The sequence below is a fragment of the Carettochelys insculpta genome, chromosome 5 (genome assembly GCF_033958435.1).
Source record: "Carettochelys insculpta isolate YL-2023 chromosome 5, ASM3395843v1, whole genome shotgun sequence".
NCBI lineage: Eukaryota > Metazoa > Chordata > Testudines > Carettochelyidae > Carettochelys > Carettochelys insculpta.
Genome location: NC_134141.1, coordinates 28,675,827 through 28,688,344, shown reverse-complemented (window position 1 = coordinate 28,688,344; position 12,518 = coordinate 28,675,827). Strand labels below are relative to the sequence as shown.

Below are 12,518 nucleotides of genomic sequence, written 5' to 3'. Positions count from 1 at the left end.
ACCTTAACTGACTTCCTGGCAGTCCACCTTCCTCCCCTGCAAAAAAAACCCATATGCTAGGTGCCAGAAAGAACCTGGCCCTGGTTTAAACAGAACTACAAGCATCTATCATAGAACAGTACCTTAAATTGTTCATGGTAACAAAGAACTGTAATTTTTTTTACAAATAATAATCAACGTAATACCCAAGAACCAGACAAACCTCAGAGTAGTTTCTGTGCACTTTATCCAGAACTTTTAACAGGACTTCAGTCTGGTGAAGCTCTCCATAGTCTCCCACTTCTTTCCTTACACCTTTGAAAATCTTAGTAAAGGTGCCCTGCCCAAGGCTTTCATTCTAAAAAATAAAAAGGTAGTAGTAATAGGGAAGGAGCAGTCAGACACCCTTCTCTGCCAGTTCTAGAAAACACTGATCACTTGAAGTTCTCCATAAATAATGCATGTGGAAAATCTAATACAATCAGGTTCAAGAGGCAGATGATCAGGATGGAGGGATAACTATATTCGGAGAGTATAACATAAATATGGGTTTAGCTGAAGTTTATTTCCCCCGTCACTAAATGGAGATCTCTGGGGACACGTTGTTGCAAGAAACCTTAGGGAAGGAAACTGGATGCTAAGAGTATAAAGAATTCATGCCTCTTTGCAACTGGAGAAAACAGTAGGTGATGCAATAAAAAAAGGAAAGACATATGTCTATAAAAACAAAAACTTAGGTTTATTAAAGGGACACTCAAATTTAAGAAATATTTTTGAAAATTATAACTAAGGAACTATTGTACTAAAACATCTTGCTGCCATCAAAACAAAGAGCAGTCAAGTAGCACTTTAAAGACTAGCAAAATAGTTTATTAGGTGAGCTTTTGTGGGACAGACCCACTTCTTCAGACCATAGCCAGACCAGAAGAAGAAGTGGGTCTGTCCCACGAAAGCTCACCTAATAAACTATTTTGCTAGTCTTTAAAGTGCTACTTGACTGCTTTTTGTTTTGATAGTGTATAGACTAGCACGGCTTCCTCTCTGTTACTATTCATCTTGCTGCCATGAAAGCTATTTTAAATGGCATTCAAACAGTGACTAGATTTTCTGAACTCTATGCACACTTGTCCATGAAAATAGCCAGATAGATGCAACTAATGAACTTACAAATATCAAGTCCTCATTTCGGATTTTGTGAAAGACCATTTGGTTGACATTATTGTGTCTCTGCAATGTGGGTGATGTAGGGACATCAGAGACACCATTACTCCTGAAGATGAGAAGATTTGACTTATCTGCAGCAAGGGGAAGAAGGTGGGAATGGAAGGAAAAAAAAACCAAACAAACAAAAGTCAGAAAACTTCTCTGTTAAAGATCTTTTATCACAATGCTGTTTCAGCAAAATTATTAATTTAAGATGTAAACATAGTCTAATAAGTTTAACATGGATGACATAGCAGGGAGACAACAGTTTGTTTATAATAAAAAACGCAGTATTACAGGATTTACTCAAACAAACATCAAGCCTGGATCTTTCTGACTAACTCTAACATTCAGGTTGATCTCTCTTCCTTTCTCTCCTGATTACTAAAAGTTTCTCAAGCATTTTTTTTTAAAAACAAAACCAGATTCATATTGTTTAAAAAAAAAATGGTACATCATGTGCATTGTTAAAATAAGCAATGGCGAATTTAGTAGCTCTTTTGTAATACAGAGCTGTAGTTAAATATTTGATCAGAAGAGAAATGCTGTTGAAAGCAAACTATCGGTCATTAAGAGGCCACTTTTACTTTCTGCCAGGAGAGCTAACAGCAGGGATCATCATGCTCTGAGAAAGGGGCTCACAGTACTGTGAGTAACGTCTTACAAACCAAGGCAAACCCAGGCTAACTCGGAGCACTGAAATCTCAATGACTAACGAGAGGAAAATGTTTATCGGGCAAATCTGCTAATTTCTCTTTCAAAATCATCAATGAACCCAAAAATCATTGAACATGTTTTTGTTTACAAATCTTTTACCTTTTGGTTTTGGAGGGCAGCATTTGGTAAAATGGAAAATGATGTTGTCTGAACGGACTGTTTCTGTCTGATAGCAATTCAACAGATCCTTCAGATTACCAAAACTTCTCTTAGTTCCATTAAGATTATACTCTCCAGTCTCATTCTCTGTTATTAAGCAGTGCTTATACTCAGCAATGCCATCCCTCTGTAGAGAAGGTTAATTAGAAAAGGAAACACCAACACATATTATTTACAAATATAAACAATTTACTATTTACTACCCTTAAGGAATCCGTTAGTGTGGTTTGGTATTTTCATCCTAGTAACAAAGAGAAGTCACTGATAAGGCTAATACAAACTATTTCAATCACTGAAAGAGTTTAGCATTTTGAAATTAGCAACTCAGGCCGCAACCAAAAGTTTTAAAAGCAAAGGGAGTGAATGGACCCATTTATGACTACCATATAACATTTTCACTAACATAAGTTACCTTATGCAACAAAAGCAATGAGATGGAAAGACAATGTTACAAGAAGCCTCACATCTCGAGTAGTCAAAAGAAAAAACATTAGCAACACTGAAATGTTTTTTGTAGTGCTACGTATAGATGCAGGTATGGTTCTTCTGACAGGCAACTTACAAAAACCTAGGCTAGATTCCTATTTTTATTGTCTGCAGCACAGATCTAAATAATTCACTTCAAGCTGCATGTTGACACAATCTCAACACACAGCACGTTTCTTTGAGACAAATTCTGAAAAGGTCTGGTTGGCCACTTCTAGTTTATAGCCTCCAATTTATTTCTGCCACACCCCCTTTCTTTACAACACTGTGGAAAACATGCAATGAACACCAAGTTTTTTTAAACTTACTCTGAATGGCAGGCAATCTTACAAGATCAGCTAAAAGAAAATGCAGCCGGACAAAACACTTCCATCTCCAATGATTATGTTTCACTGATTTGGCAAAGATTCCTATGTTTCTAACATAGTAGATGCTGATAGGACTAATAAACTTCCACCTACACACTAGCATTATTGTGTCATCTGCTGAAACGTGCACAGCTTTGAAGGTATTTGTTACAGTAGCCAACTCACTGCCTCGAGTCAGCATAAAAGCTCACACACTATTTCACGGGCTATCACAACAAACAAGAAACTGATTTCTGGCATTTTGAAATTTCTGGTAGGAGACACTGATGTACTCATTTTGTGATTCAAAAAGGTTTTTTCATATTAACCAAACCAGACAATTATACAGCAATAAATAGCATGTAAATTTTAAAAAAGTATTGTGAACATCAATGATCTTAATGCATGGGTTCTCAACCCCCTTTTGACAACAAAAATTACTACATGAACCCAGGAGGGTGGACCAAAGCCTGAGACTATCTGAGCTCTCCACTGCCCCAAAGGGTGGGGCAGCTGAAAGGTGAGCCCTACCACTCTGGGCATGATGGCCAAAACAAAAGTCCCAGGGCTGCAGCTCTAGTATGCTGAATTTTCTGAGCCCGGATACACAGGGCTGAAGCTCTTGGGATTTGACATCCTGCCATGGGCAGTGCATCTCAGTACCAGCCCCCAAAAAATCTAAAGCTAGCTCTGGTGACCTTATTACAATGGGGTCGCAAGCCGCTTTGGGGCCTCAACCCACAATTTGAGAATTGCTGCATTAACGAATTAAATAGCAGGACACGCAGCTCATGTAAGCCATCAAGTTGTATCGTCTAGTCACAGCATATATGTGGAAAACAAATCTTGCAGCAGTGCTCCCTGCTTTGGTGTAACACAGGCTACAGTTACTGTTCAGTTCAGTATACTGACCTCTATGGCAAAAGTGAGGAAGTATTTCTTAAAATCTTTAGGACTGCAGCGAAGAACATAGAAGCCAGTCTGATTGCCTGCCTTCCTAAGTTTATTGATAGCAAAGTCCATGCTACAGTAAAAAGAAAAAAAATGTTTTTTACTGTATGTTTTCAGAAAACAAAAACAGCAGAGATTTTTAGCAATGACACCATTATTAGAAAGCATTAATTACATCAGCAATGAGTTGGATATCTAATAGGAGGAAAGTTATCTCTGTATGTGTTATGGCTCATGTTTTTTAAACCTCCAGATTTTGTTCTGTTAGCAACACCTTTATATACAAGTAAGGAAACAAGTCTACACAGGGGAAGTAGTCCACAGGAGAAAGAAAAAAAATGGTAAAAAATTAGCAGAATCATCCAGCACTGGAAACTGATTCATGTTGGGAATCATATAGCACCTTTGGCGTGGATTATCTAATTCAGGAATGCACAAAGTGGGGGAAGGGCTTGGACCCCTTCTGGGTTGTGAAATTTCATAAGGCGGGTGCAGCATGATCATCTGCTGGGTCTCAGGCCCACCCATCTAATAAAAACGTTGAAATATGTTTTTATGTATGTGTATTCACGATTATATACAAAAGTGACCATCCGCCCCATATTGGGCAGGACGGACCCATATTTGGGATTCCAAAAAGCCGTCCCTATTCATTTTTTAAAAGGGACTAATTGTCCCAGTTATTTGGGCCCTCCCCCAGTGGACCTTTTCCACCAGCAGCTGTGCAGGCGCAGCTGCTGCCTGGAGAGCATGTAAGTCACTTTACTTCCCCAAGCCTCAGAGAAGCAGGGGGAGTGTGGGCAGCTGCCACTTCCCTGAGGCTTCCCCAGGGCTGGCAGGCAGCTGCTGCTTCCCCCGGGCTCTCAGAAAGCACTAGTGGTTGCTGCTTCCCCTGGTCTCAGGGAGCGCTGTCAGCTGCCACTTCCCCAGGGCTCAGAGAAGGCCGGCGGCTGCCGCCTCCTTCCCAGCTCCCTAGGGCTTGGTGGAGCTGGGAGAAGCTGCCCCTCTCCCGCCATGTCTCCCTGTCCCATACTTGGGATAAGGAGATACGGTCGCTCTATTTCTATACCAATTAATAAAATTCTTACATTCTACACTACTATTTTCTTATATTTGCCTGAAAGGTTTGTATTTTATTTTATATGACCATAATCGAAATTTCCATTCGTTTGGATTACATTATGTTGGGGGAGGGGGCTTCCTAATTGCAGGGATGAAAAGTGAAGCCCAGTCTAAAAAGTTTGTTCAGCACTGATTTAACGGTCCATATCCTGTTCAAGGGGTTCTGAATGTCACTGCTTCAGGGGATCTAGGCTGAGCACATAATTCGAAGCAGCCCTGAAGTCAGCTTTAATATCCAACTCTATTGTTTAAATTTGCAAATTTTTCTCCACATGCCCAAAAAGTAAACAGAAGGAGCTTAATACAGTAGGACAGTTTTCACCTATGTCTTTTGGAAGATATTGCTCTTCTACCCAGTTAAATGAAAAATTTCCAGAGATATCCCTGATTCAGTTGATGGCAGACAACTGTTTTTTTATGATTTATATGTGTGTACTTTGTTGAAGCAAAAACAAATGCCATGACAAGTGAAAATGCTCACTAAATTCTGCTTGCTCACATTCCGGTTGCACATATCCTGAGCTCAAACTGTATGAAATGTGAAACGCAATAAAGATCCCAAACTGTTTATCTAAATAACTGGAGAAACTGAACTAGGAGACAACAGCTGTACAAAAAGAAATTTGGTTTCTTAGCTAACAATTCTGTGTTCTTGGTATCTGACTTTGCCTTTTTTTCCTCCTTGCTACTTAGATTGTAGTTCTGCTACATGTGTCAGTGAAAACAAGAAAATCTTCATTTATGACATCATACACTGTTGCCATGGTAATGACTACAAAGTCCTAAATTCAACATTATGCCTGTGTTGCACGAGTGGACTGTAGGAAAATAAATGAATTGTGAGTACAGACAAATCTGTTAAGTTCATCTGTATCCATTACGATTTACAAAGAAACTCAAACATGAAACGCACCACAAAAGGTACCATTCTACTATTACTCTGAAGATTTTCCCAGTAATCTCAGTAGGAGTAACATCCAGATAGAAGAGCAATATACAGCATAAGCGTGTTGCAAAACTTAATGTCCCTCATCAGAAAAGGGAGTTCACCTTCCCTTACAAAATCAAAGGCAAATCATCCCTCTTCCCCCCGCAAAATGTTTTGCCAAAAGGAAAATTTGGGAGGGGGAACACCTATTTTTTCTATAAATATATATATTTATTTCAGTAAATATGCCTATTATGCTTCACCCCTCCTGAAGCTCATCTGTCACGACTCAATGAAATTGCCTTGTTGTGTAAGAGCACTACTTACGAAATTGGTCCATGGCAGTTGCTTTGGATATTTGCAAGCACTGTTGGTGGTGCTACTTCTTTACAGAGGTAATGGTGAGCATCTGCAGTTAATCTATAATATCCATCAATTAACGATACAAAAGAGAGAGCTTCTCTTAATGAATGAAATTCAGCCTCCTGTAAAAATTGAGAACAGACAGTTAGGAAATTATTTCATAAATGAACACAATCCTCAGGCAGGCATGGGAACAGTATGTATATAAAATACCCAACATACTTATGCATAGTATAAATAGACTCAGGGAGTAGAACCCTTCTTCATATGAATAAGCACTTACATAAGTAATTGACTTCCACTGGAGTAACTGTGTATGTGCTCAGAAATGGGTGAAATTCAGTCGGAGTTACTTTCCCAAAAACCCAGGACATAACTAACAAGTAACAAGAATAAAAAATCACCATCTATTAAGAAGCACAAGGGCACTATTACGATTTCTGATGACTTCTTTATTTCTGCATTTGGAGCCATCAGATTGTGTTGAGTTAGCTGGTTTGTTTTTCAGTAAGGATAAAACAAGGTAAAAACCAAAAAAAAAAAATCACTTCTGATTTCTTTTTTCCATAATTTGCAGGCTCCCTGATTTTGAAAGGTCTATTGCTATAACTTCAAAAAAAAAAAAAAAAAAAAAAAGGCAGGCTTAAAAACAGAGTCTGAATTAATTCTCATTCGAATGTTTCTGAAGCTTTTGGATTTACTTTCTCCAGGAAGGAAGAACACCTCTTTTTTGTGTGCATGCCAGCAAGACACTGATATCTCTGATCACACAGGAAAACGCCTGAAACAGCAAACTTGGTGCTACACAGATCAGTAATGGCGATCAAGAAAGAAACCACTGCATCTAAAGATTATCTTGAAGGAAATGGTGTTGCTAGTACTATATTAGAATTCAGAAGATGAACATCTGGGACTTTTCAGTTCACACACAAATAAGCTTTATAATATATTGGAAATGACTTGAGCACGTTGTCAGCCTAACACTGCTTAAACTTATGGCTCACACAGCATAGTTATTATTTACATGCGTTACACTAGAGCGCTCTGTAGACAAAAAGCCGTGTACATGCTCTGGAGGGCCCTTTTGTTGACAGAGTGGATCAAAAGATCAGTCCACTTTTATGTGTAGACGTTATCTGTCGACAGAAGTTTTGTTGGAACATCTCTTCTGACAGTTAACTTCTGTAGACAGATGCTTCTAGTGTAGATGTAGCCTATTAGTTTTGCAGCCTCTCTCTACATGGAGGTATGTAGTTCTGTATATCTTCTTCCCTTTTCACTAATCTTAAATCCCAATTCTGCAGCTGTGTGTGTGCGCGGTTGAACTGTGCGTGGTTGAACTGTTGTGCCCATGAACAATGAACTGCAGTAGCAGGGATGAGAGTCCCTAATTACAAAAGTAAATAATAATTATTTAGTTAAGCAGAATGAAACTGGAGAATAAACTGCAACTCAACAGTCACCGTAGTCTGTGTCTACACTGTGAGATAAAATCGAATTTATTAATATCTATTTTGTAACTCTGGAATTTATAAACTCTATTGTGACTATCTTCACCTCCTCATGTGCTCCTCACAAAGTTGACTTATTGCTGCCGCATTCAATTGAGGAACATCGACTGTTGCAATAGCGCATTGTGGGAACCTATCCCACAGTTCCCTCATCTCTGTAGCATTCTAGGTATGTGCACTGTGCCTGTGACATCATCTTCTCACATTGCATTCTCCTCATTCCCTTCCTGTGCTAACCAAATGTCCATTCTTCCCATCCAATGGAAGGAAAAGCAGGGCATCCGCAGAGATGGCAAAAAAGCTAACAGAAATCTCTTTCTTCTCTAACTTAATTCTCAACTGGCCATCCCCTGACTATCCCCCATCCCATGGTTGCATCCAATCCCTGAAAATAATACAGGGCCCCTGAAAAGCTTGAAAAAAGAGAGCTGCTGAGGGTAGGGTCTTTGGCTTTCTGGTGCACTATAAGGCTTCTGTGCACAGGCTATGTTCTCAACTGGCCATCCACCGACTGTCCTCCCTCCCGTGATCGCAGCCAATCCCTGAAAACAACACAGGGACAGACTGTATTCTCGAAGTTAGAAGAAAGAGAATAGAAAAGGCTAGGAAAAAAGACCTTTGTCTTCCCTCTTCACCACATAGATAATGCCAACATGGGGGATGGCAGTGAAATCTCATACACTGAACTTATAACGGAAACAGGAATCTCAACTGGCCCTCCACCCTTTGTTTGTGGGGCGTCAAAGCATAAAGACAGATATAAAATCTTTTTGCTAACACTTCCTAACAGAAATATCAAACCAGGAGGTGTCTGCAATGAACAGCAAGCCCCCAAAAATATTTTTGGTGGGGGAAGGGGAGGCTGTGGTCTGTGGCTGCAGAGCAGGTTGAAATGTTGAAGTAGTTGAAGTAGTTCCCCTGACTATCTTAGCCGCGGAGGGGAGACTTACCCCCAACAACAACAAGCTCCACATTCCCCTTCCTAGGAGAATGGGGGGCAGGGTTCAGTGGGAGGCCAGTTGAATTAGTCCCCCCCAGATACCTTAGCCACCGGAGGAAACTTCCCCCCAGTGGCAGCAAGCCTCCGAATATCTTAGCTACCAGGGGACACTTTGCCACAGCAGCAGAAAGGCCCCGAAACTATTTTGGAGGGGTGCCAGTTGAAGTATTCCTCCCAGAATATCTCAGCTGCCAGGAGAGACTTCTCCCCGGTGGCTGGAAGCCCCTGAAATTCTTTCCTGCCGTTGGAGCCCCAACTGAGTGCAAGCCAGGACATGGTGCTGCCTAGCAGCATGGTCAACGCTGAACGGCAGGCACATCATTTTGCTGGGTCTGGAGCTACCGAAGTGATGTAGCTGAGCACGGGAAAGACCCTGACTGTGTGGTGCCTGTGGGAGAAGGAGCAGGGCAGGACAAATGTAAACTGCTGAGAAGTTTCTCAGCCCCTTATGCAAGCATGACCCTCACAACAGCCTTGCTGCCACGTGGTGCAGCAGGGCGGTGGCTGGCACCAGGCAGCATACAAAAAAACAACAAGTGTAGAGATGGAATCACAGACTTCCAGCAAGGGCTATTTGTAATGGGTAGATTCACTCACAGCGCTAATAGCAAAGAACGAAAGACATTTCTCAGGCTCTCATATAAACATGACCTCACAGCCATAGGCGTCCTGGTCCTGAATTCAAATTAATGGTTATCCTGTTACCTAATTCCTGTGCACCTGAAAGCAATGGCCAGAGCAGAGCACCGAAGGGCATTGTGGGTTACATACGGGACACCTCTGGAGACTAATGAAACTGATCTTAAGATGTGGCGCTTCCACACTGGCCTTTACTCCAACTTTTGAATTCGAGCTTGACGCTATACCCAGCGGGTACTGATGATATTGTGATATTGATATTAGTGCTCCCTAAATCGAGCTAATGGTATTTACAGTGAAGACAGTCATGTGGTAATATTGAGATAACTGACTTAAATTTGAATTTATCTCATAGTGTAGCCACAACCTTAGTTTTAAATATCCTTATTTCAATTTCAGTCTATGCTGCGGTGCTTTGAATACACTGGCATCTCTATGTACTGATCACTGTTAAAATCTCCAGAGTTTCAACTGTTTCTAATTAACATCATAGTAATGTTTATTATATCCTAGGTTTAGTAGCCTATTGAGAATGCTACAATATTCTGAGTACAAGAGCAAACCAGTAACAGTATAATCAAACAATAAGAAAAATAAACATACCAGATTCTTGCTATCCTGCTTATGAATGGTGACGATTCTGCTCTCACTGGTGACAACTCTATTCTCACTGGAACTTTCTTGGCTTCCTTGCTTAATGCTGACATCAATTATATCAGGAAAATCACAGTATGTCTGTAATTCCTGTAATAAATATATTGGTTATGATTAATAATAGCAGAGTAAATGTTTTTTGAAGTATAACTGAAACATTCTAGAATTCCTACAGCCCTAAATATTTTCACCACCTTAGGAATTATAACATGAATTCAAAACACGGAAGATGAAATGATCACAAAGTGGATGCTGATTTTCACATGGAAAAATGCATACATGCTTGTGTGTCTATGAGCATCATAACTGAAGGCACAAATCACAGTGGAGGTCAGAAGCATGGATACATTCTGACTTCAGCATAATTCAGGGAAATTTTGAAAATTTGGTTCTTTAAATTCTGACCTCAAATTTAATTTTTAAAGGCCCATGTCTACACTAGCAAGTTCTTTTTAATTATTTTTTCAAAAGAAAGGGCTCTTTTGAAAAATCCAGCAGTGCATCTACACACAAAAAGCATTCCTTCTAAATTAAACTGAAAGAACGCAGCGCTTTTTTCTAAAGCACTTTTCTACTCCCATTTCAGGAACAGTGCTGAAACGAAAGCTTCTTTCCAATGTCTACATGCTCCACAGGCCCTTTTTACCCCCGTAAGAACAGTCCTCCTGGGGCCTGACTTTTCAGTCCCTGGCCTGTTCTTTCAAAAGAGCAGGGGCTCTATGGACATTCTCTTTCGAAGAGCAGATCACTCTTTTGATCCGCTTTTTTCGTGTGTGGATGCACTCTTTTGAACAAAGTTCTTTCAGAAGAGATCTATTGGAAGGACTTCTTTCAAGAGATTGGTGTAGTGTAGACGTAGCCAAGATGTCTCTCTCACTTTTTTGTTCTTCCACCAAATAGATAAGTCAAAATATTAAACAGATAATAGCTCTTTTGTTGGTTGTCTGTAGAATTTTACATTAAATGAAAGATGTATGAGTAAAAATTTCTAGTTTACTGCAGTCTTTTTGTAGGTGTATCCACAGTTACACTGGCACAATGTGTATTCACCTTTGCTCTCCATAGAGATGCTGAGCCAGATTCTCAGCTGGTGTGAATCAGCTCAACTCTACTAAAGTCAATGGAGTTATGCCCACTTACCAGGTAAGAATACGTCTGTCCATGTCTAGATTAGAGAGATTTGTCAGCAAAACTGTTTTGTAGACAAAACCTGCAGATTGTCCAGATTCCCAAGAGTGTTCTGTTGACTTACTGTCAACAGAACGCAGCACTTTTGTGGACAGCCATATCCTGCTCACCATGGGGAAGAATACCACTGTCGACAGAGATCTGTCAACAAAATACCGGTCTGGATGTTCTGGGGGCCATATTTTGACAGACAAGGCCACTGGGCAACTCTGTCTGGTGTGCTTCTGGGTCAATATTTTGATGGTAGAGTGGTCAGGCAGCCTGTCTACTCTGTCAACAGAGCAGATCACTCTTTCAATCCACTTTGTGATCTGGCCATCATCTGTCCACAACAGTTTTGTTGCAAGATATCTTCTGACAAAAATTTCTGCCAACAAATCCGTGTAGTCTAGATGTAAACTGGATAAGCAAGACAATATTTTAGTCATCTATCACAGCCCCTGCACCACCATCATCTTCCCAAAATAGAAATAAATCTTGCTCAAAGCAAGTGACTAAGGAAAGTTTTCTAATAATGGTTTGCTGAAATAGCCAAAGATACAGCTAACTTTATCTCACTATTAAACGTGAGCATCCAACCTCCTGCACAAATGCAGAAACTGTCCACACGCAAGTGTACTTAGCCATCTCTTATGACACAGAGTTGCCTGAAGGTCAGAGCAGAAGACAACAATTTCTGGTGACAATTTCTATTCCCCTCTGCCCCTCCCTTACTCTGTAACCTCAAACAAGACATCAACTCTGATTGCATTTGTTTCCTCATCTTTATTCATCTTGGAAAGGCACTTTGAGATCCTCAAATGAAAAATAATAAAAATTCTATGTATTACTTTTACTATTAAAGGCTTGATTGGCATGCACAAATGGTATAGGTGCACAGGCTTCAGCATGTGCAAATTTAGAGGTGGCTTCACAAAAGCTTTACATGCATGCAAAAAGTGATTTTAAATGGCCTACTTTTTTATAACTCCAAGCATAATCATCAGAATTCTGTCACGACAGCTGCTTTTCAAATATAGTAGGATCATTTCATATTAAACCATCCAAATAATACAGAAGGTAAATACTGAACCAATTATTCAAATCTGAGCTTAGTCTGCAGTGTGTCTAATAGCACAAATAAAGAAGTATCAAGATGTATGCACTGATACAGTTGTATATTTTAATATGCTCGAGGATTAAACACCATATCATAAGTATCATTTCACAAAATAGGCTTTGAACACTTGTAATCTGTCATTTAATCTCAACTTTCTCATCAAGGTATTTTT

The 12,518-nt window shown here is 39.9% G+C and overlaps 1 protein-coding gene across 2 annotated transcripts in view; it reads right to left on the bottom strand.

Moving 5' to 3' along the window:
• Window positions 1-12,518, bottom strand: part of JAK2 (Janus kinase 2) — a 161,578-nt gene that overhangs the window by 47,291 nt on the left and 101,769 nt on the right. For both annotated transcript variants that reach the window (XM_074994863.1, XM_074994864.1), the window contains 6 exons: window positions 10,009-10,149; window positions 6,220-6,377; window positions 3,804-3,915; window positions 1,999-2,185; window positions 1,147-1,274; window positions 203-337 (listed from right to left, as the gene is read on the bottom strand). In XM_074994863.1, coding sequence (XP_074850964.1) covers window positions 203-337; window positions 1,147-1,274; window positions 1,999-2,185; window positions 3,804-3,915; window positions 6,220-6,377; window positions 10,009-10,149 — 861 coding nt within the window. The remainder of the gene's footprint in view (window positions 1-202; window positions 338-1,146; window positions 1,275-1,998; window positions 2,186-3,803; window positions 3,916-6,219; window positions 6,378-10,008; window positions 10,150-12,518) is intronic.